At 45.1% G+C, this 24,175-nt stretch overlaps 2 protein-coding genes across 6 annotated transcripts in view; one reads left to right on the forward strand and one right to left on the reverse strand.

Moving 5' to 3' along the window:
• Positions 1-2,219: 2,219 nt before the first annotated feature.
• CDKN2C (cyclin dependent kinase inhibitor 2C) lies at positions 2,220-8,271 on the reverse strand. Of its 2 annotated transcripts, XM_082314720.1 has the most exons (3): positions 8,186-8,257; positions 7,675-7,815; positions 2,220-4,130 (listed from the first exon to the last, which is right to left on the reverse strand). In XM_082314720.1, the coding sequence occupies exons 2-3, from the start codon at positions 7,801-7,803 to the stop codon at positions 3,756-3,758; spliced, it is 504 nt and encodes a 167-aa protein (XP_082170846.1). In that variant the 5' UTR covers positions 7,804-7,815; positions 8,186-8,257; the 3' UTR covers positions 2,220-3,755. The 2 variants fall into 2 exon arrangements, with proteins under 2 accessions (XP_082170846.1, XP_082170845.1); XM_082314719.1 differs by having other exon boundaries at positions 7,675-8,271.
• A 957-nt stretch (positions 8,272-9,228) lies between these two features.
• FAF1 (Fas associated factor 1) overlaps positions 9,229-24,175 on the forward strand; it is a 179,971-nt gene continuing 165,024 nt past the window's right edge. Inside the window, exons 1-3 of one of the 4 annotated variants that reach the window (XM_082312728.1) lie at positions 9,229-9,840; positions 9,923-9,973; positions 11,817-11,982. In XM_082312728.1, coding sequence (XP_082168854.1) covers positions 9,656-9,840; positions 9,923-9,973; positions 11,817-11,982 — 402 coding nt within the window. In that variant the 5' untranslated portion in view covers positions 9,229-9,655. Of the gene's footprint in view, positions 9,841-9,922; positions 9,974-11,816; positions 11,983-12,389; positions 13,812-24,175 lie in introns of those variants that run through there. The other 3 variants (XM_082312725.1, XM_082312727.1, XM_082312726.1) reach the window with 3 other exon arrangements.

Below are 24,175 nucleotides of genomic sequence, written 5' to 3' on the forward strand. Positions count from 1 at the left end.
GGGAGCACCGACATTTTGAATGCATGTGTTGTGGGGCAGGCTTTGCTCAGACTTGGTGAGAAATCTTTTTCTTTCTTTCTTTCTCTCTTTCTTTCTCTCTTTCCATCTTTCTCCTTTTTTTTTTTCCCCTCCCCCGCGCCCCCCCGCCATGCACAGTATAACAGTCCTCACAAATAAATGCAGAAGCTTTCCTCCCTTCGCTTTTTCGAGGGAATTTCAGCACTTTAGTAAGTAGATAATAATGTATGGCTGCTTCTGGCTGCCCAGTGAATTGCCAGGTACGTTTGTGGAAGAGACCCTTTTCTTTCTTTTAAAAGCTAAAAAGTGGTGGCTTTCGACTGTTTTAACTCTTTCCTCATGTGAACAATGTAATGGCATTTCCTACGAAGCTAATTTCTTATCCCACCATGGAATAAAGCATTGATTTCATTCCTCTCCCCACACTGAAAACTGGAAAGAAAAGTCTTTTCGTGTACTTAAATGTGCAGTCATTTATTGCACCGACAACTGAGCTGAATTCACCTTCAAATACCTTATAGTTTACGCTGCCCCCTGTAAGCGCCGGGCCAGCTTGCTGTGCCTGCCCTAGCCGTGCGCCTCTCCCCCCTCTCCCCCAGCACTCACAGCCCGGCTCCTTCACCCTCTGACGGTGCTGCTGCCACAGATTCAACTCCCTTCGTTCCCTGTTGGATCCTTCTAGGATCCGACCCCTTTCAAAAGAAATTCACCAGCCCCCGCCGTTGTTCCCAGGATGATTTAGAAACAAAGGTCAAGTGCAACAGCTTTGCTCATCCGTGTGGCTGAAATAGGGGAGAGGGCTCTTTCCCCATAGCTCTCTTCTCACGTAGCCTGGTCAGTATGAATCCCGGTACAGCTGCATTTTATACTCTATTGCTTCACATTTTTCTGCGCTTGCTGTATTTGTTTCTATTTATACATCTCGCCTCGATGCTATAGTGTTTGCTGCCTGTTCCTGGGCTGCTGCAGGACAGTCGCTGCTCCCGCCTGGGAGGCTCATTTTTGGGTCGGTTTGTGCCTCAAGGAAAGCTCTCGGCACTATTTCGTTCCATCTCACGGGCTGCACTTTTGCACCTCCGGGTCCATATTAGTGTCGACATTTTCACAAATACGCGAATTTCTAAAACCGGACTTTTTGATGTTGCCAGGCTACTAGGGAAAAATCACAAAAGTCATTTCTGAAACCGCATCCGATATCAGAATCCTTTTTCGGTATAAGGATTCCCTGTTAATGAGACTGGCTTTATATTATTTTCTCCTCGCTCAGTAAATGTCAAAACCTGCGGGGGAAGGCAGGCTCCCAGCACACCCCCGCCGCCAGCCGCGCTGTGTCACCTGCAGACCCCGGGGGGGCACGGCGCCCACCCCCTGGTTTACTTCTTTGGTTTCCCAGAGGCTTTTTGTAGTAACTATTACCTCCCTGGGCAACCGAGAGTAATTTTCGCTTTCAAAGTCTCTACCCAGGAATTTCCATTTCCAATATTGTTTCCGATACGTGGAGCGGCTCACAGAGAAAATGCAGCAGTAAAAGCAAATAAAACGTACCTTTAAGCCAGGCTTAATCCCGCCCGTGCCTCACCCGCTAACGCTATAGGCACGACCGTGGTGTAACACGTCCTGGCCCTAAACGTGAGCTTCTGGCACGCAATAAAAGCCGCTATTTCTGACTCGGCGGGGCGTTTTTCTCGGAGAAGCGGTTGTTTTATTAAGCCACCCCTTACGCTTCGGCTTAGCGTAAATTAAATGCTGATGGAGCTGAAAACGGGTCTGGGATGAGGGTTTTTTAGCAGCGCAGGTGAAAAATAAGTCAGAAAGAGGAACGTTACCTGTCGGTCTTCACCTCCGCTGTAGCAGCGAATGGGAGAAATCCCGGTGGCAGCGCGGGTTTCTGCTTTACAAGGAGAGCGCAGGGCACTGCTCGTGGAGAAGAAAAAAGCTTGGAGCATCCTCCAGGACATGAGGAAAGGGAGATGGATAGCAACGGAGGGTGCTTTGGGCCACTTCACCTCGGGGACCTGTGGATTACGTTGCTCGGTTTTAATATTTCAAATGGTTTTAATGCTCTTTTTACCGGGCATTTTGTGGGTTATTTCCCCCAGTCCCGCGTCCTGTGTGCCGTGCTGCTGGGGTGAATGAGCTCTAAATGCCTTGTGAACAAAAAATGATAACAAAAGCGCGCAGAACTTCATATTTCACAGAGGTTTTTAATCGGAAAACACAGCAGTGTGACAGAGCGTATAGTAAACGTGACAGACAGTTTCAGCAAATTACTTTTTACTCGAAAACGGTAGTAACTGATTTTGTGGGGCTAGAATCTTTTTTTTTCCGAAGAGTTAAATTCTAAACTAATGTACACCCCTTCCCTTTTAAGTGCTATTTTAAGTACTATTCATTTTGCATTGATTTTAAACCTTCTATTTTGCGCAATTAAAACGTAGACTGTTCAAAATAAAGCACTTTAAACTGCCCATCTGTCCGACAACTAGATCCTGTACAAACATTTAAAGTTTCGTACTAAACTCTTTCCGATATGGTGCTGAGCGTCGTTAGCTCCTGTTGTAGCTGGAGAGGTAAATGCGTTTGGGTCTGATGAATACTCACAACAGTATTGCAATGGAAAATTTTCAATGGTTAAATCGTGCAAGCAACAACATAACTTCCCGAATATCCAGCGTGCTGCTTCCTAAATGTCACCGTATTCAAATATTCCTGTTTTGTGAGATGCATCTATCGTTAAAATAGTTTATTTCCAGGCAAAACGGAATAGTTGGCGGAAAGCAAGGATTTCTTAAAGAGCATCTAAACTGCACTCAGCTTATGAAGCGACCAGACAACTTGTGCTGCAGCCTTCGTGTCCTCTTGCCTCTGACAATGGTTCTCTGCTGCTTGTTTTGAAACTAGAAAAAACGTCTGGTTCAGTGCACAGTAAACACGAACTACTAAACTGAGCCGTTTGAAACCTCTGGTAATCAAAAAAACACCACTTAGACTGTTCCTGGTAACTAAATTCAAAACCAGCTTGGTGAAAGTTTAAATGCACAAAGGGGAAAAGTGTAATCTACATTTAGAAAGTAAGTAAGTGACCTACTTCTACAAGCTCTTGTTAGTGTCAAAATGCAGCTATTTCCCAAAGCCTCTAAGCGCCATCCTCTGTCCTCAGGCCAAGCAGCCTTTGACTTCAAGCCCTGCCTGAGCAGGGAGTTGCAGGTTACCCCTTAAAAGGCTGTTTTAATCCAAACCAGGACTTCAAACTCTTAAGCTTGACCGAAGCCGGGGGGGAGGGAGGGGGAGGGCAGGGGGAAGTGGATTGCGTCGAGAGGGGGGAGAAATCACAGTAAGCTATTTCTTTTTCTTAAAGTCCAGCAACACTAAGCATGTGAATATGTAACTCTTGTATTAATGACTTGATACGAATGACCTAAAATAAATCGTAAAACTTGATACTGAAAAACTAGTTATGAGAGACCAACATAGACACGGCTGAGTCTGTGAGTACGTTGTAAATGGCAGGTGTAAGAAATTGCTGGGAGCGTGGATTTAAAACATTTCCATTATCTAAAAACCCACCTCTAGAATTTCTTGCGACTTATGCTATCAGCTGTTCAAAAAAAAAAAAAAAATAGAAGCAAGGTTGCAACAAATGTTATTAAAAAGGAGGGGAAAAAAAAAAAAAAAAAAAAAAAAAAGAAGGCGGCTGAAAGCCTTAATGTCCAAAGGGGAGCACGTCCGCGTCGGATTTAATTCATGTCTTCAGGGAAGAAGCTGCTGTCCTCCAAGAGCTTCACCACGGCGGATCTCTTGTAGAGCTTGGCCAGGTCGTAGGCGGTGGCCCCCCGCTTGTTCTGGTGGCCCACCTTGCACTCCGTGCACTCCAGCAGGAACTCCACCACCCGCACATGCCCCTCCCGGGCGGCCAAGTGCAAGGGCAGGTTGCCCTCGTTATCCTCAATGTTAACATCAGCTTTAAACTCCAGCAGAGTCTGCAAAGTGTCCAGAAAACCCTCTCTGGCTGCATCATGAATTACAGCGAAGCCAGTACTGTCTTTCAGATTGGGGTCTGCACCGTTAATTAGCAACCTCCTGGCAATTTCGGGGTTCCCGAGTTTCATTACCTGTGAAAGAAAAAGAAGAGTTGAATACCGCGGGGGGGGGGTTTGCTTCAGCACGGGCTTTAGATCCTCAATTCTTATCTCTGGGTTTTGTCACGGCTCAATCCTCTTTTCAAACAGAGAGAAGAGCCCCACTATAAAACTAATGATACACCAGAACATCTATTTTTAAGGTTTTTTTTTTACTTTATCGATGAAATGGTGAAAGATGTTATCATTTCGGTGATCACAGCTTTCTGCCTCAGAGAGATTAATGTCTGAAACAGGCGGTGTAGAGTGGGGACATAATAACCTTTTTTTTTTTTTTTTAACGTGGGTTATCTCAGTTTCTTAACATACGAAAATTAAATATGGTTCGTTTTATTTGCCTAAGTATTGAGACACCTTTGCATGACTGTTTAGTCTCGTTCAACATCCAATATAGGGTCTCTGAGGAACAGATCTTTTACCTCAGCAACAGCAAATGTAGGATGTGTTTTTATAAGCTTTCAGGTGTTTACATTGTCTGTGCATTATCATAAAACAAATATTTGGACTGTACCATAGCTCTGTCTGCTAAGAAAAATAAAGGCTAGAAGAAATTTTTCTCCCCAATATTTGTGTTTCATTATGTCACCCAAAAAGGAGAAGTTAAGAGGAATGCTTCAAAGTTCCAGAAGTTTTCTTCTAAAACCAGTGTATTATATTGTACTTTCATAATTTCGCTATAAGTAAACGGTGGCTATATTCTCTTGTTAAAAACATCCCTTAAAAAAAAAAAAAAAAGCCACACAACAATAATTGGATTTTCTGACTGTTTCTCTCAGGAAAAAAAAAAAAAAAGCTTCTTTAAATTTTCTCGATTGCATCATAACACTGTCATAATTAGAATACAAATCTCTCTTATTTGAGACTTAACAGCTCGCACCGATTTCCCCCAAATTCCTCATTTTTTTTGTTTTCTCAAAGACTTTCAAAAAAAGAACACGGTAATGTATAATCTCCAGCCTATAGGCAACATTTTCCTGTCCTTGTAATTAGTCTCATTGTAAGTGTCAAATTCGAAAAAAAATTATCTTTTTTATTTTCTTAGAAACGTCCACACATTGATTTGAAAATCTTGGTAAAAAAAAATTATCTGCATAAATGAGCATTACAGTGCATTAGATTTAGCATAATGTACAATTTCTACAAGGGATTTGCTGAAAAACTCTCCTGGTGAAAAATATATGTCAGGCTTTTTAAGAAAAGCAAGCTATAATAAATATAATTACCGCAGCGTTTGGACTGTAAAGCAGCCCGGTATATTATATCTACAGACAAGAGCAAAAGTGCAGATAAGACAGGCTGGGATTCAGGGAAAGAGATTTCTCTGTGCCCCAAGGCTTCCAGCTCCGTATGTGCCATTTCTTTCACTTCTGACTAGAGATGGAAGCGATGTAAAAGAAAACAAGAGCATTGTGATCTCTCTTTCTTTAGTAAAATCTGGACATTTTGATCTCTTTCTGAGAGCCCAGGCTGAATTATTTGTGAATTCAAAACATGTATTTGGTTTAAGTGGGAGTTTTCTGTGTTCAGGCTAGGGGACTGAAGGCTTCAGTTAAAGATGCGAGGGGGAGAAAGATCATATAAAAGGTGATGCTAGTGGGACGTGGGCTACAACTGTACTGCAAATGCCCCTTATTTAGCGAAGGTTCACTTGGGGGGAGGGAGGCAAAGAAGGAGAAAGCATTAATTGAGTAAGTCTGACGAAGAGCATAAGGGCAGGACATGTATTTGAGGCCTGCATAGGTACACTTCATCAGAAACAAAAAGTACAGAGCAAGACGAGCTGAGCAGCTGTTTAATTAAACAGAAATGCAGAAGAAAAAAATAAATTAATTGGTATTAATATAGGAGCATTCCCTCCGTTTTAATTGAGAGGGAGATTATGGAGAGATTATCTCCGTTTTGGAGAGTGCACTGACAGAGAGCTCTTTCGAGCGTGGTCACGCACCCACAGCACATTTCGGGATGATACATATTGAAAATAAGTCGACAGATTCTCCTGTTTTGATTTTTGTTGTGGTTCATTAACTCAGTTATGATTAGGCAGCGATAAGAAGTATTGTTACGACACGGATGCATGTGTAATATAGCTGGATGCTATGTCAGTGTGTAAAATATTCCTTAATTCAGGATACAGACAGTTAGCTGCTTTTAGAAAAAAAAACAAAACATTACTGTAGGACAAATCGGTTTTCAGCCCTCGTCCCGAGGATAAACCAGCTAGCTAAATGTTTCCTGCCCTCTTACAGAAGTTAGTCTGTGTAAGTTTTTAATTTAAATCCTTTCACTCTCTGAAAAGTTGCTGCAAGTGTCTGCACTGCCATGCGATGCCCTATTTAGGTGCTACCAGGACAGAGAGGAGCTCACAGATCTCCAGCTTCAGCGAAATTGTCAAGAAAGGGTCATTCCTGCTTTTTTAGCAAGAGGTGCTTATTTTCCAGCTCTAACATTTTGATGTGAAGCCAAAAAAGCTGTAAATATCTCGAGCACATTCGCAAGCTATACGCTGTGTAAAACCCCAATTTCAGAAATGATTATCACGGTTTCGGGGGAGGGGGGGGAGAGGAGTTAACAAACGATTTTTCTAATGTGTGAAATTAAAAAGACCTATAGCTCCGCTTCCACATTTCATTACTTATACCTTAAGTGCAAAGAACCACACATTTTTCCTCCGGATTTATAAATCACTTCTTTCACTCTTTGGTAGGTATTCTAGCCTTTTTCGCCATCATTATCTGATATTACTAAAAGCAAAATCTTTCATCAGCTCCAATAGTTAGCAGTTGGACCAGCTCCAACTCCTGCCTGCACAGCCACAGACTTAAAAATTAGGACGTAACAGCCTATACGATCAGAAAGGAAATAGCTGGAACCAGTGCCCCGCTAGCCGATCTAAAAAAGCAAATTTCGAAGCCTTAATTATGAATGAAAAGGCAAGTGATTCAGCTGGAACCCTGGCTCGCAGGGCTAACTCTTAATGGACATCGAAGGTCCTCGGTTCTGAGCAGCATGCTTCCCAATGAGAAAGGTCATTCCTCACAAACAGCGTATAAAGGAAAAGTACCATCCACAGCAGACCCCAGAACCGAGACGAGACACGCTTTAGGAGCAGAGCGCAGGAAAAAAAAGGAGGAAAAAAAGAGAAATCCTAAGCTTCAGAGAACAGCACATTTGTGTTTACAGACCTGCTATGAAATCCTGCTCACCTAAGCTGATTTCTTTTCATCTCAGCTCTTTCATTCCTTGCCTCCTCCCCACGAAGTTACAAAATATTAGCAAACTCGTAGCCCGTTTGACATTGAGGGTGATCCCCGATTGAAATCATGGTTTTGACCAGTTTTATTTCAAGTACGTCATTTTAGGGAGTTGGAGCCACTAAAGTTATAAAATATGGCATCCAACGAGTTTGAAAAACCACTCGAATTTCATCCACCAGCCTGCTTAAAACGTTGTCTTTTTTGGAAACCCGGGTCACGTAGGTACCAGTGATGAAATATTTTCTCCCTCTCTGGATACCAACCTGCAGCGCAGTCCTCCCAAATCCATTTTGTGCATTGACGTTTACATTCTTTTGCAACAAATTAGTAAGTTGCACTAGGTCCCCCTTGGCAGCCGCGGACGCCAGCTCGTTCCCAGAAGGCTCGGCCATTCTTTAGGGTGACTGACGATCGGAAAAAAGATGAGATTTTTTTTTTTTTTTTTTTTAACCAGGCATGGCATCGGAGACTGACAGAAGGATTGGGATGGTTAATCTTCTGGAGTAGACCTTGTAGTAAATACTCGTAAAAAACCTCCTTGCCAAGAGCCCGCCCCTAACTCACACGTGATTATTCAGCAACACTGCAGCTCCACTTGAAAGAAGATTTCTTTGCTTCCACATATAGAGTAACTCCTATTAAAGACTTTGGCCACTTTCGGGGGGGAACAGATTAATAGCTATGCAATATATTATATATGTTATAGGTAACATATATACACGTACAGCGGAGACTCACTCAGACCTGAGATCTTGGAAGAGGAAGACAACCCACCCTGTTCACAGTCGGGATCTGAGACTTTAGCAGCAACAGCTCCGAGGAAAAGTCTTCCGTAGCAGTGTGCAGCCAGCTCCCGCTCGGGATGCCCCCTTTCATCCCACACGCCGCCGCCTCTAGTCCGGGCCGAGCAGGGACGAGAAGGACGAGCCGCGCCCGCGGAGGGCAGGGCGCGGCGGCGGCGGCTGCCCGGCCGCCCGGCTCGCTCCCTCGCTGCTCTCGCTCCCCGCGGCGGCTTCACTCCCGCGGCCCCGCGCAGCCTCCGCGCAGCGGGCGGGCGCGATCCCGGCCGGCGGCCGCCCCCGGCGGCGGCGGCTCCGGAGCATCCAGGAGGGCGGCGGGTCCGCGGGCGGCGGCGGCGGGCGGCGGCGGGGGGGGCTGCCGCGTACCGCCGCCCGCGCTCAGGGCGCGGAGGAGCCGCGGAGCGGGGCCGTCTCCGCCGCCCGCCGGGGCCCCGCCGCCGCTGCCCGCGCTCCGCCGGGCGCTCCCCGGCGACGGCCGCGCCTCTCGCCCCGGCGGGAGAGCGGGGGGCGAGCTGCGGGCGGGGGCAGGGGCTGCGCCGGTGCCCGCCGCTGCCCCGGCCCGGCTCTGCTCGGCAGCCTCCCGACGCGCAGTGACAGCCGCCGCTCGCCTCCTCTTTCAACTTCGCGAAATAAAGCTGCACTTGCCGGTCCGCGGTCGCTGCCTCCGCCCGCGACTTTGCGCTCCCCCTTTTTTAAGCACAAACAATCGCTACTTCTGTTTCCTACGGACACGAAGCCGGTTTCTCTTCCCCCCCCCTTTTTTTTTTTAACCTCATCAGCTTTTTTTGAAAAGAAAAAAAATTTGAGCGCTTTTTGAGTTGAAACACCCGCCCACATTTTAACGGCAGAGATTTAAGGAGGCGCGGCGGAGTTGCGGCGCGGCCGGGCAGGAAGGCCTGCAGCGGCGCGCACCCGCCCCTCGCCCGGCCCCGGCCCCGGCCCCGGCCCCGGCCCCGGCCCCGGCGCGCAGGCCCGGGCCCCGGCCCCGCCGCTGCCGCGCTGCGCCTTGTGTCGTTCCCCTTGCCGCGCAGCCCGGGCACGGCGCTGCCCCGCCACAGCCATAACCGTCAGGGCGCTTTTAGGAGGAGCGCCGCTGAGGCCTAGGGGGGGGAATGAAAGGAAAAGGAGGTTTTAGCACCGGGAGCCGCCGCGCCCCTGCGGCAGGACCGGGGATGGGGGGAGGTCGGGGGGCGGGAGGGCGATCTCCCGCCGCGGCTCTGCCCGGCGCTTCCCCCCCGGGCAGCGGCGGTGCACGGCCGCGGGGCGGTCTCCACCTGCCCGCGGGGGGAGCGGCCCCGGCCCCGGCCCCGGCCCCGGTCCCGGTCCCGGTCCCGGCCCCGCCGCCCTCGCTCGGCACCCCGCGGGGCAGCGGGGCACCGGGGCCGGGGTCCACCCCGGCGGCGACGCGGGCTCAGAGCTCCTCTCCCTGAGGACAAGGTCAAGGATGCAGGGTCAATGTCAAGTTGTCTTAACGGCGGAAGGCGACCGGCCACGGCAGCGCTCCTCGCTTTCCGCCTTTCTGGTGTCCTTGATTGATTCGAAAGTGCCATTTTGCGGGGGAAACGCACCCGGCCCCCGAGAAGACGCCAGAGCTTCGCTTTTCCTTCCAAGGGTGAAGAAGGGACGATGGTACCGTACGGATTTGTCATTGCCGTTCTGCCTAACAGCATTTAATGTCTTAAAACTGCTTTAATGGCCGGATTGCTTTAAGTTTCAGGGACCCTGGGAAGGCTGAACTCTGCCAAAGCGAAGCCTCCGAGAGGTAAGATGCAATGTCATGGCTCCCTGATAAGCATACGTAACCTATCGGTCGCAGAGGCAACCCGCCTGTCTGTTTTCTGCGTGGACGCTACGGGAAAGTGAATTTGAATGTAAACACGCGTGAGGCAGCTCGGGGAGGCGCGTTAGTGAGGGAACCTGGCTGGCAGCGACACCAGCTCCTCCCGCGGTGCCCTGCGGGGGAAACCTGCCGCCGGCAGCCGGGCAGGGGCAGGGGGTGGCCGGGGCCTGACGGACAGCCGCCGCCGCCAGAGAGAGAAGCAGTTTCACAGGGATGAACCTGCAAGCCGGGCAGCCGAAGGCAGTCGGAACGGCTTCTGCATCTGGCTCTCCTTTCAACTTCGGTCGCTTCTTGCTTCGCGATTACGTTTTCCTGTACTGATTCCCCCACCCACACTTGTTTGTGAAAATACGAAGTAATGAACCGCCTGCACACGGAGCAGGGACAGCAGCTATGCTCAAATTATCAGCTGACCCCCACTCACGCTCCCACTAAAGGGGGTAAAAAGCGCGCATTTTTAAGGGCCTCAGTATGATAATTCTCGGCCAGAAGTAATAGTGCTAACAGTTTCGTAAACAAAAATATGAATGATAATTTCCCTCGAAGTTAACTCTAGAAATGTATGTATATAAATAACACCCATGTATTCAAATATAGTTGCTTTTCTGCATAAGGAAGGAATTTACATGCAAAACTTCGAATATTCAGCCAGACGGCTTATAAATGCCTTATTTCGTGACTAATCGGTGCCTAAAATCCGCAGGCTTTGGTGGTGTTACTTGTCGCTAACTTACTGCAGAACTAGACCTGCGAGTCTTACAACAGTCCCCCATTATTTTTGTTGTTTTACAGTTCAGAATAAACCCCCCATCTTCTGTTAATTACGCCACCTAACAAAAATAATTAAGTAAAGTGTAGCCGGGGTGCTGCAGGCCTCCTGCAAATAAAGCTGCCTGGCCAGAAAATGCCGTCAATCCTCCTTCAGCGTGCAGGTCTGTCAAAAATCTTTGCAGAAAGCAGCACGTTAATCCTAATCATTTCCTCTCAAGAATGATAAAGACACTCCTCCTAAAACAGAAAGAGTTGTCCCAGTCGGCTCCAAAATCAGCAGCCAAAAGACCTTCTGGAGGGAGATATCATCGCCGGGCATTGCAAGGCGTAAAGTAAGCGAGTGTCCGCCCGGCTCTCGAATTTGTCTGACACTCGTTGGAGGGGAAAAAAAGCCCCCTGGGGTGGCTGGGAGTGGGGGGCTGTGAGAAGGAGCACGGAAACTTTCGCCGTGACTTGAACGTGAACTTCCCGCGATCTGGGGGACGTGCAGCTGGTCAACATTTCTGCCCGTTCTGGATCAAATCCTTCCTGTTTTGATCTAATATAGATGTCGTTATTTCAAACACGACCGTAAGAGACGTGAACGCCGTGGAATTAATCTTGACAACATACCTATAGCTTCAGTTCGTGCCAGGAATTAATTGGCTTTAATCCAATTGCTAAAACTCGCTTTTCAGCCTTTATTATAGTTACTCTCTAGTAATGTGTGGGTGGATTTGTTTGTAATTTAGCATAGGCTGTCCCTGGCATTGCACCATACCTCGTACCTAGCACAGAACTGTCTGTAACATCAAACTGAAAAAAAAAAAAAAAGGGCAGCCGTGAGAGCAATTACTTTATCATCCCTCCGCTCGGTGGTGGCGAGCTGGAATTGTTAAGCCAACGTCAGCGGGCAATAAAAACCTCTTGGCAAGCCCTGCCAACATAAACCCGAGCGGGAACACGATAAAATGTAAAATCCCACTTCTCTGACACCCTGGCTTTGCGTCGCAAGTGGCGTTTCAGCGTGGCCTCACCCCGCCCGGAGACCCCGAACGACTCCGCCGCCGCCAGACAGCCGCCCCGGGCGCCCCGGAGCCCGCGCTCCCCAGCAGCGACCGCCAACAGGCTTTAAGCGATTCCCGGGAGTGTTTTTCTTGGGAACAGGGACCCTCCTGAAGGTACGGTTTCGCTTTTCATGCGCCCCCGTCCGCACGCAGCGTGGGTTCCCCGTCTCCCCCCGCCGCGGCGGGCGGTCGCGCCGTGCCCCCCCCCGGTGCCAGCCCGGCCGCCGCGGCGGGGAGCGGGGAGCTCGCAGAGCCCGAGAAACTCCTCTGTAACCCCGCGAGCGGATGAGAACAACAATAAAGAACTGTGTTTCCTAAAAACGGCCAGATAACTGGATTCAAAGATATAATCATGTAGCTTTATTAGCTTTCGCTAATAAGAAAGGTGCTCGATCTATTTGTGATCTTAGGTAGCAGCGACACCCGTACAAAGAGCTGAGCAAAACATGTTGGGCTAATTAGCAAATTGGTGTCCGAATGCGTGTTTAATGCCAGTGGTGAGGGGGTAGGTGAACAGCATCAGGTTGTAGGAGGCAGATTTAAAAAGTATTAATTACAGCTAGATTTGCATTACTTAAAAAAAACCCGGATTTATCTGTGGTATATAATGCAATTGCATCTCACAGGGCTGGAGTGCTAAGCTTGAGTGAGGGCCGCTGTGCAGATCGGAGTCTGTTGGCCCAGAAACCTGTGAAAAATGCTTCTCCTCCTTTCGAGAAAAGTGGGAAGACAGGGAAAAATCACCGTTTCACCGCCCCCCCCGCGCCGGGGCGGCTGGGGTCACTCAGCGAGCACAACGGGCCGCCAGAGCAGACGCAAACCGCCCTGGGGACTGAGTCACTGTATTCACCGATGCCACGGCGATCCCGCCCGCTCCTCTCTCACGGGGGCGCGGGTGGGTGCCCCGCTGCCGCCCGGGGCGGCAGGACCGCCCTCCGGCCGCCGCCTGCAGCGGCCCTCGATTCCCCCCACCGGCCCCTGGATGGCGGGCCCGGCCCGGCCTCGCTGCAGCCAGGGCCGCGCCGCCCCGTTAGGCCGCAGCCGGCGGCGGAGCCCAGCCGGGCCCCCCCGCGCCGCCGCCGGGCCCGGGGAGCCGCCACCTGCCGCCAACCGCCGGCGGCGGGGCGCGGGGGGCGGTGTCAGCCCCCGGGGCAGCGCCGAGCCGGGGGCCGGAGCTGCCCCGCCCGCTCGGAGGAGCCGCTCCCCCGCTCTGAGGCCGGGCCGGGGCCGCAGCCGTTGCTCCCCGGAGGCTGAGGCCGTCCGTCCCCTCAGGAGAGGCCTACGCGCGGGCCGCGGGCTCCCTCAGCCGCTCGCCCGGACCGGCCACCCGGCGCGGGCACCTTCCGCCGGGCACCGGCGCGGGCTCCTCGGGCGCCCCCTCCCTTCCCGCCGGGGCCGGGGCCGGGGCCGGGGCCGGTGCGGGGGCGCGGCGGCCCGGTCACCGCGGGCTGCCGGAAAGGCGCGGCCCCACCCCCTCCCCGGCTTCGCTGAGCGCTTGACAGGAGGGTGGTCACGTGCCGGCCGCAAAGCGCCTCTTTGCGACCTCAATGACAGGCAAAATGTGCGACAGGCGCTGTGGAGGCAGGGAGGGAGCGGCGCTGCCTCCTCCTTCTCCTCCTCCTCTCCGGGCTAGCAGTTGAGGCAGCGCTGCCCGCTCCCGGCCCCGGCCCGCTCCCGGCCCCCTGCCCGCCTCTCTCCTCCCTTCTCCCCTCCTCTGCCCGCCGCCGCCGCGCCCCGGCCGCCGCGGAGCTGCCAGGTGGGGCAGCCCGGGGGCGCCGCGGGAGCCTGAGAGGAGCCCGGCGCCTCGATGAGCTCCTAGCTCCCACCCTGCTCCGTCCTCGCCGGCAGCAGCTCCAGGTGCGCGGGTCAGAGCAGAGCCGGGGACGCAGCTGGCTGCAATGGCGTCCAACATGGACCGAGAAATGATATTGGCTGATTTCCAGGTAAATTTCAAGCCGCCGCCGCCACACAACCGTGGCCTCTCGCTGCTTTTCTCTTTTCTCCTCGTTGCTGTGCTGCTTGTTCTTTGTGGGAAGGTCCAGGGCGGTGGGTGTGAAGCCCACTCTCCAAAGCCTCCGCTCTTTCTTTCTTTCTTTTTTTCTTTTTTTTCTTTTTTTTTTTTTTTTGGTCAGAAATGGGGAACATGTGCCCTCTTCTCTCAAGGTGCGTGAACAAAATGTCATCTTTAACTTAGAGAGTTTCAGGTTTTAATAATAATAATAAAAAAAAAGCTTTTTCATCCACTTTGCTTGTTCCAACCCTCTACAACCACCCAGGCCCTGGGACAGCTGTGAGCCAGCTCACTTGGAAGAGGCAAATGCCAGGGAGGATACAAAACTCATCACTCCTCATGATTTGTCACAGTGTTTGTAATGAATCACTTACTGGTGCTACAGATTAACGCTGAACAGAGGTGTTTCCATCATAACATCAACACTAGCTTCATGGTTGCCTCAGCCTATGACTGTTGTAATGACAGTAAAACTCTACCCACCCCATTCCAAACAACAATGTGTTTGTGTAGAAAGGAGGAATATGCCCTTTAAAAGTTGTTTGTTACCTTCCCCCCTCCCTACAAAAAGGTTGTAATTTAACTTAAAATGCTTAAATCTTATTCCCAGAACAAAGGCTTTCTCTAAATAAAAGCGATGCGTTCAGGAGCCTGGTTCATCTGTTTAGTATATTGCTTCTTAATGTTGCTAGTTTTTATGTTTTTCTAAGAACAAGTAAACAAACAAGTGGAAGATACCCTTCCAAGCTGCTTTTGGCTCTCCTCACTATTTCAAGTGCAGGTGTCAGATTATATTTGAATATATCTTTTTAATATTTGCTTTTCAATCAATGATTTTTTTTTTTTTTTTTTTTAAGCTTTGTCCATTTGCAGTAGTTGTTCTTACATGGATAGGCTCCTGGACGTTCTTGGATTGAGTTGTAAACTGCTGTCTGTACGTTCAACTGCTTAGAAGACTGTTTCTCAGCTGTTAGCAGTGAAACTATTTCATTTAGTTTTAAAAAAGTAATCCCTTCATTCACTTTGTGTGTGTGTTTAACAAGAAGGTTTCTTTGGAATTATAGGTAGGGTGACTGTAGGATACATGATGTAATTCCTCTTTTGCAAAAGGTATCTGATATCTTACTGACCTAACATGCGGAGTTCCCAGTTGATAGCAGGGAAGTGTTTTCCCTTTTTGTACCTGATTGTCTTACACCCATATTTATTAAAATGATAAACAAATGTTTCTATAATGATCCTTTATTTTGTTGTGCTTGGAGATACTTTTGTGTGTGTAAGGAGTGACGTCTCAATTTTAAGTCTGGAGTTTCATGAAGGAGTTCTTCCAGTAATAATACACTGTGTAAAAGGAAACTGGGACCCCAATTCTGCACTCATACTAGTGGAGACAGACTCTTATGGAATCCCTCATTATTAGCTGAAAGAGGTTTACATTCAGGAATCCCAGATGATGATTAAGTTAGTGGCTGGTGAATGCAAGATTTTTTTAATAGAGTTTTCAATATGTATCCACTTTACAAGTTTTTAGTGTCAATGCTATTTTGCAGTTCTACAATATTTTTCTGCTTGGGTTTTGAAACCAGTTAATGAAGGCATAAGAGTAACTGCAGTGTTCGGTACCATGAAGACAATTAAGTATTATTGCAGACTTGCAGATGGGTGGCGGAGTCACAGAAACCAGTTGTAGATCAAAGATGACATAATGTGTCTGAACCTAGGACCTAGGAAATGTTTTATCGTATAACAACGCTTATTTAAAAAAACCTAAACTTTTTCCTCTTGTATTTCAGCAGACAACTTTGCTTTTCTGTTTTGTCCTCTTTTTTTTTTTTTTTTTTTTTAAATAATCTCCTGCATCAGCATCTACCTGATTCTGAAACATGGAACTGTCAATTGTCATGCTATTAAAGCTTCAGATTAGTAAAGGGCAACGTCAATCATTATTAGGCCTTGTATCTTTAGGCTGTTACAAAACAGTAAAGGATTTTGGGTATTTTAAATACTTGATGGAATTTACAACTCATTCACTGAGAATTTAAAATGGAAAATCAAACATTATGTGCAAAGTAATTCTGCATGATTTTCCCTTCTATATTTTCTGTACCTTTTAATTAATAAATATGTTTCTCAGAGTTCTGCTGCCATTTTCTATATTTGTGTGAGGTATCTTGTTGAAGAATGTTGTGCACACTGGAAATTTTAAAAGCAATTCTTTGTAGTTTTGTTCAGCTAATCTTTGCTGAATTAAATTGGGAGGGAAACTTCCATCACCATTTCACGCTCGCCTTTCCCAAGTTACTTTTAAGAAGGATAGAGCAGTGGTCTTTGAACTTTTAAAACTTGAAAGGGCTTTCCCTCCCCATAAAAAATTTTTCAGTGAAGTCATAATTATACTGACGTTTGATGCTTTTGTGAAGCTTTCATGGACTTACTTTGTGTCTTTCAAAGCCATAAACGATTCTGCCATTGATTTCAACTAGAGCAGGATCTTGTATTGCATTTGGTTTTTCCTTTTAGCTCTGATTGTTGTAAGAGGTTACATCTGCATTCTGAGGTACTGAAGAGAAATACTTAAAAAAATTTTGTATATATACATACAAACATTGAATAATTTTATAAAATATTTTAACTATAGAGTAAAACACAGTAAGTGATCTACCAAAATATGTTTTTCCAATGTCTCAAAACAATTCAAGCCTGTTTTGTGTGGTTTATAATTATTTTCTTTCCCTCTCCTTTTTTAATGAGGTTACTGTATGCTACCCAGGGAGTACAAAGTATGTATTCATGCATGTGGGCTGTATAAGCAACCTGTCTAACTTTTCCTTCTTAGGTCCTCACTTAGGAAAGATTATGCAGAAGCTTAGCTTTATACATGAGTAGTCTGATTGTTTTTGGTGGAAGTAGCTAAAGTATTGGAGTTAAGTGCACAAACAAGTTTTAGCTGTTTTACTAAATGCAATTCAAATTTTCTCCACAAAGTGTCATTGGCATATAGGAAAAACTCCATAGGAAAGAAACCCAACAACTTGTGTTTGTAGCATAAATTCTTTAAAAAGGTAACTGCATGTGAATTGGTAAGAGAGTGATGCTGCAACATACCTCACATACTGGGGGAAATAAGAGCATGTGATTTCTACCAGTTTTTGTTAACATCCCTGTTCTTCTTTTGTTTGTTGTGTTTTACTGCAAAATGGTCTTCCATCTCCAGTGGGATACCCAGGTACTCACATGATACAAATATATTAATGATCTATGCAGTTTGAGGTTTGAAGAGAATTGCTCTCACAGTGTATTGGTGCGCTTTTCATTATAAAGAAAATAGATTTTTGTTGTTGTTGTTCTTTTTAAATTGCAAACTTTAGTTGAACTGAACTTAGTTAAATTGGCATAGTTAAACTGTTCTGGAATGAAAAACAATATTTGAGTATTGGCAGAAGTGTCTGACGTCGACATTTTTGTGTGCTAGCACCTTTACTTTTGTTTTTACAGCTTAACTTAGGATGGGGACTAAAATTAGCAAGAATATCTTTTTGTCATTATAAGTTACGTCCACCTATAGGACCACTTTATTTATGCTATGTAGTTGTCCTCACAACAATTCCTAAATGTAGAGTGGGCCTAAGGGTTGGAGTATTGTGGGAGTTGCCAGCTCCTGGGTGGCCATACAGTACAAGAATATCTGGCGTGTAGAGCTTCAGCAGGAAATTTTTCATGGAATTCAGAGTGTTCGTTGACCAAATAAATAAGTAGCTCAAGATTTGGTCTGGGTGGGAAGACTTCGGAGTCGAATGGCAAAACTCAAAAATCCTTGCTTTCATCGAATCAACAGGTATCTAATAGTTTTCTTCTTCTTCTTTCTGTCTTCCATCTATGTTCATTGTGAAACAAAGTTATGTGAGGTTTTTTCTTTTTACAAGTTTTTTTTTTTAACTGAGTAATAGACTGCTTTAATATGATTCACACGCATGTATATAATTTTTTTTTTTTTTTCAAACTTCACCTTTGTGTCAATCTTTTTCATAAAAACAGAGGTTTGTGGGAGGAGCAAGGGGGAATTGGGAAGGAAGAACCTCATTGTCATCAGTTACAGAAAGGTGAGAAAGCATGCTAGATAATAATGTTTTAACTTATAAAATTGACCATGACATTGATACATCAGCTTATTTCTTTATTTTTATTTTTATAAGATTTAACTATAATTGAAACTACTCGTTTCCTTCTGGAATGGCTGAAAATAAAGAAGCAACTGCTGTTAAATAACTGATAAGATATGTCAATAAGGGTTTTTCTTTTTTTTGGTCGTTATGGAAAACATCTGTCTGCTTTATCCCCGTACAAGTTTATCTCTGTTACGCACACTGTTTTCACTGTCTAACAGTCTATGTGCAAAATTTACATGTGTATTAGTTTTTTTTTTTGAGGGTGCTAAGGAAGCTTTGCTTTCTTCTATGTGTGTTGGCATGCTGGCTCAGGTTTTCTGTCACTTTTAAGTTATTGCTAGTATGAAAATTTGATGGGTGAAAAAGGTAGGCAGCTACAGGAAAAGCTTCAAGTCAGTACCCGTGATTCTTGCCCTGGACTATGACTTATGCTGGGGGCTGGAAAGAGTGTTTCAACCATTTTATGTAAGGGTAAACCATCCACAAAAGGGTTTTGAACAAATAGCGAAGTCGATGTCCTTAACATTGATTTCTGAAAGAAATTGTGTTGTTTTGTCATTAAGGCATTGGAGCAGAAAAGGGCTGTTCTTGATTTCTTTGCAGACTTTCTGTGAAGTGTTTGGCAATTCACTTGGAACAAGGTCCTCAGCAAAAGATAGGTGCTAAAGAAACTTCCAATCAAAGTTTAAATCTTTGGAAAGTGTCCTCCAACTTATGTTTAAAGTTCTTGGAGGCCTATGCTTTCATCAGAAAGTCTCCATAGGCACCTAAATATCTGGTTTTACATGTGTTCCGATCTATCGGAGCTTAAAACCTCAGTCTTGCTCATACCAAACCATAGTTTTGTGTGGCCTCTCTGTAGAATATAATGCAGTGGGCACTCCCAGAGCTCACCAGCTGGACTGACATCTGCAGCTCTCTCCATAGTAGTTGGAAGGAAATCCAGTACTCTATAGATTAGAAATCAGGGTTTGGGAAAGACAGGTTTGTTTCTTCATCCCCTCATACTGGATATCCTTAGGTAAAAGTGGACTCTAAGTTTCTAATAGTTAGGTGCCAAGATGCTCAGTGCTGCTTCACCTGACCTTTTTTGTGGATGTAAGTTACTATATCTAAATTTTGAAATAGTTAACAGGGCTGTTTTTCAGTGTAACGAAGAGGACCTTAGGACACTGTAGGATGTTGAAGTTCATACCTATGAGGCCTCTTCATTTACATTTTGATTAGAATTTCTTTTAATCCTTGTTGCTTTCTATCACATCTTATAATTTTGTGCATTACACAGTCAGTAACAGCATTGGAACTGGTAGTTGCACCTCTTAGTTTGCAACACAATTGGTTTTGTTTGCTGTAAATGGCCTTAGGGTCAAGAGACATGATAAAAGCATACTGCATGCTTAGTTTGGTTATTTTGATTGTTGTTTTCTGCTACCAAGACCATTGCTTATATTACTTTGTTCTTTGTGTATTTCTGAAGAATCAACAGTTTAATTTCTTTAGATACTTTTAGACTCAGCTGTAATCCCAAAGCTCATGTTCATCAGAACAAAGCTAGTTTGATTTACTAGTCACCTTTCTGGCCTTTAAACTGAAGGTGAAGTAGATTCCAGAGTCACAAATAAGAAATTGGAGTAAGAGTGATGTCCATTTAGAAACATGATAACTTGGATATTTCCACTGAGAGATGTTCAAGGAAAAGCCAACTAACTTCTCTTATATAAAGACAGATAGTTAATTAGAAATGCTATCTGACATTTATAGAGAAGAAACAGGATACTATGATTTGCGTGCATTACAGCCCTGCTGTAAGAATGTAAATAATTTACCACTGGAGCACCAATTAATCTTTAGAAAGAGGTTTATGCTGTTCTTTTCATTCAATTACCTTGAAAAGACTCTTCACATCATAGTAGTCTTGTCACCATTTCCATCAGCCCATTCATATAGGTATTTGGGTTAGTAGGTCACTGAAACAGATTGAGAGGTGGTAGCTGTAGGATCCTTTTTCAAATGCCATGACAACTAATACGAATTATAATATTGAAATTATTAATTATATGTACTCCCAGAGGCTAGGAATGTGCTTTAATTGAACAGTAATGTGGAAGTTATTTGTCACATTGAAAATAAAATGTAGCTAATATTTCTTGGTAAGCAAGGGTCATTTACAGTAAACACACTTAACGAGTTCTTATTTTTGTGTGGAAGGAGGTGTGGGAAAGGAGAGGATGAAGATTTGAGTGAGTTGCTACATGTCTTAACGGGTCTTGAGAATCTCCCATCTTAAGAATATTGCATTGGTGCTGGGAAGTCTGAAAGGGTAGAATTTCCCCCTCTATTTGAGCAGTTCTCATGGTTCAGTTACCATTGCAAGCCTAGTTTTTATGCGTTTCCCTACTAGAAGCAAGGGTTAATAGCTTATTAAAGGAACTACATGGCATATATTTGATAAGAGTTCATATTTTTCTAGTCAGTGGATAAGTTCGTGCATTTGTGGGGCAGCCATTAGGTGAGTCCTTTTATTTTAACTACTGTAAGAACTAGAATAAAAAGCCTGGGGAAGTACCTAACATTTTACTCGTCCCTCATCATTTGGATGAAAGGAATGACATGCTTACTGGCTGGATTGATACCTACTAATTAAGCCCATTTTTGACTTGACTAAATAATGTGCAATTGTAAAAACAAACTGCTCAAAGAGGAAACCAAAGCCCTAATGTATGCATTACATGTTGTTTGGTCTATCAAAGCAGTCGTCTACTGGTCCTCTATGTCTAACTGGTTGAGCAGGTCTTTGTTCTGCGGGAGTAGTTATGCTTTCAAAAGATAATTCATTAAAGCTGAAGTTCTTAAGAGATGTTTTGAAACTAGAACAGAGTACGTTAGCCCTTGAGTTATTTTATATAGGTTTCATATTTTACCTATTGCAGGAAATAATTTGTAAAGACAAGAATTCCGAAACTGAGTCACCTCTATTTTTTTTTTTTTTTTTTAAAGGTCAGGTTGTTTGTGTGAGCAAATATCAAAGCTGCCATATCAGCTCAGATCGAAGACCCAGCTGGCCTAATGTCTCATCTGCAGCAGTGGCTGGTCCTTAGGAAAGAGCTGAAAGAAACAGGATTTGTATGGATTTGCTTCATCCTAGTTTCTAGAAGTCAGCACTTTAAGAGCTTGATGATAGGGTTTGTTATAAGACTTTGGAAATAAACCCTGTCAGCTTGAGTTAGTCTTTCGTTCTTCAGAGACATCTGAGTAGTTTTGTGATATGTGAGTTTGCTCTGTAGAAGCTGTGTTCACTTTTCCTCAGTGAGTCATATATATTCATATATGTACTAATTCTATTCTATATACTTTATTGGAATTTCTGCTATTTCTTATGGTGCAGAAGTAAAATTTGTCCAAATTGCAGAAATCTTAACCCCTTCTGGTTTGCACCCCAATAAAATTCACCAAAAGGCTAATATCAGCACTGTGGGAATGTGAGGTTGATTTAACCTTTAACTAAGGCTGATTTTAAGAGCAGTCTGCTGTAAAAAATTAATATTTAAGTTCCTTTATAATTTTGGGGACTATCATCTGGTCCTGGTGGTTTGTTCTATATGTCTCTACTGACACTTAGGGGTGAGAGAGCTCTCTGTAAAGAGCAGCTTTGTTATAGGATGGTCCCTAAGTTCCTCTGTAGTATGAGTATACAGAAAACATTTAGCTTGTACGATATGCCCTTACCTTCTTTGACTACTTCTTTAGTATCTCTTTCCTTCGGTCCCACTGAGTTGCTGGCAGGCTTCCTTGTCCTGGTGCTTTTAAAAGCTTATGCAATTTTTATATTTTTAGAGAAATGTCTTTTTGCAGTCCTTGTTGGCCTGCTTTATGGTATGACCTGTGCTTTGCTGGGATTTCGGTGTTCTTCTGTTTTCCTATTTTGCATACCATTTACAGGTTTTGAAGAGTATGTCATAGAATCGTAGAATAGTTTGGGTTGGAAGGGACCTTTAAATGCCATCTAGTCCAACCCCCCTGCAGTGAGCAGAGACGTCTTCAACTTGATCAGGTTGGTCAGAGCCCCGTCCAACCTGACCTTGAACGTTTCCAGGGATGGGACATCTACCACCGCTCTGGGCAACCTGTTCCAGTGTTTCACCACCCTCATCATAAAAAAATTTCTTCCTTATATCTAGTCTGAAGCTACCCTCTTTTAGTTTAAAACCATTACCCCTTGTCCTATCACAACAGGCCCTACTAAGAAGTCTGTCCCCATCTTTCTTATAAGCCCCCTTTAAGTATTGAAAGGCTGCAATAACGTCTTCCCGGAGCCTTCTCTTCTCCAGACTGGACAACCGCAACTCTCTCAGCCTTTCCTCATAGGAGATGAGTTCCATCCCTCTGATCGTTTCTGTGGCCTGTTCCTTGTGGTCCTATTCTTTGCCAAAAAAATACGAGTGTTTGTGGAATGTTGAGTAAAATATTTTTTGTATGGATTAGTACTCTTCCTTTGTGTGCTTATCTAGAAAGTAGCTTTTATTTATTCTTTAGATGTTTTTAAGGTTCTACTGCTTTTGAGGCAATGAGGAGCAAGGAGATGACTGCTAATAACCAGTAAGCAAAAGTGTTTGTCTGACCCCTGCATTTCTTTTCTGTTTTCCATCAGTTTTTCTTCTTGTGTGAAAATGTGTAAGATACGGTAAGAGCAAAATGGCAATGATTCAGGAAATCTTGGGGTTTTTATCTTCACTGAGATACTTCTATTAAAGTATTAAACAAGCACAGAAACTTTGGGATAATCGTAACTAAAGTGTTTTGTAGTTGTTGGGTAAAGGCTGTCTTCAGTCTTCAGGAAAGACAAATGGGTTTAGTAGTCCAGAGTACTTAATTAACGGGTATGGACTTTCGGTTTGGTTTGTTTCTTAATTCAGTTTGAGCACTGCTCTTTGTATGTAGTGCATGTGGCTTAAATGCTACAGTGTTGGCGTGGGGCTTGGGAGACTAGAGTTCATGTCTTGGCTCAGCTGATGGGCTTCCTAGGGATGTGCCTTCGTGGTATTCTGGAAGCAGAATTTGCTCCAGAGTCTTGAGAGTGTTCAAAGTCTGCTGGAAACCATTTGAAAGTGGTTAGTGTGGTGCCAAGTTAGCTAGTTCTGCTAAGAAGTGGTTAGAGCTTCATGCTACCAGTTTAGACTTTGTACCCTGCTTGCTTTGTTCAGAAGGCTTGCAGTCATCTCAGAGCACGGGCAAAGTTCACTCTTGTCTACTTGGTAACTAATAGGTAGAAATGTCTTCTGTGACCTTCAGAAATATAATTTCTTCTTCTTTTTACCCACCATCCCTCCTATAGAAAGGGACTAATGCTTCCTTACTTTAGAGGTTTGCTTAAGGTGGTGCTCAAATAGTAGAACGATGACGCTTGTAAATAGTTGGGGGTGGGAGTTGAAATGCATTGGGCAAAACTTTAGCCTGGCGTATTTGCCTAAACCCTTTCTCAATTTCTGATACTGGTAAGTGTATTAGTTTGTTTTTGTTAAGTGAACAGCTGGTGAATCTGCTTAATTTTTACCAGATGGTCGTCTGAGTTATGTAAAACCAGAGAGCATTCTTATCTCTTCACTTAGATGCTTGCAGTAGGTGACCTTTTAGTTTGTGTCTCAGTCGATATACCTGGATGGTTTTTTTAAGTGTTTGTCTGAAACAGAAAGAAGTAAAAATTAATTTAATAACCATGGATGACTCATAATAAGATCAGTCTCATTACATCAGTAGGGTTGTTGCAAGGTTAGAATGATAGGGGATGCCACAGAGGGGCGCGTGTGTAGCTGCTGTTGCATTCGGTGGAGGTACCAAAAAAAATCTCATTTGTGAGTGTCTGAATGTGCTGAATCTCTCGATATCCCAGAGGGGAGTTACACACGGATCCTAAATCTGATATTATGGTACTAAAGCCTTTACTCGCTTGGCTGAGCATATTGGTTTAACTTTACCTGGTTTTGGGGAACAAGTGTTATGCTTTGTTTCAGTTGCTTTTTTTTCACCATTGCAACAGTGCATGTGTGAATTTTCAAGAAAAATTTCTCACTAATATATCATCGGTGAAGTAGTGTCCTAAAGCTTTCTGGGTTTGAGTAGATTTCTAACCGAT

This window comes from Platalea leucorodia (genome assembly GCF_965183815.1).
Source record: "Platalea leucorodia genome assembly, chromosome: 5".
NCBI classification, from domain to species: domain Eukaryota; kingdom Metazoa; phylum Chordata; class Aves; order Pelecaniformes; family Threskiornithidae; genus Platalea; species Platalea leucorodia.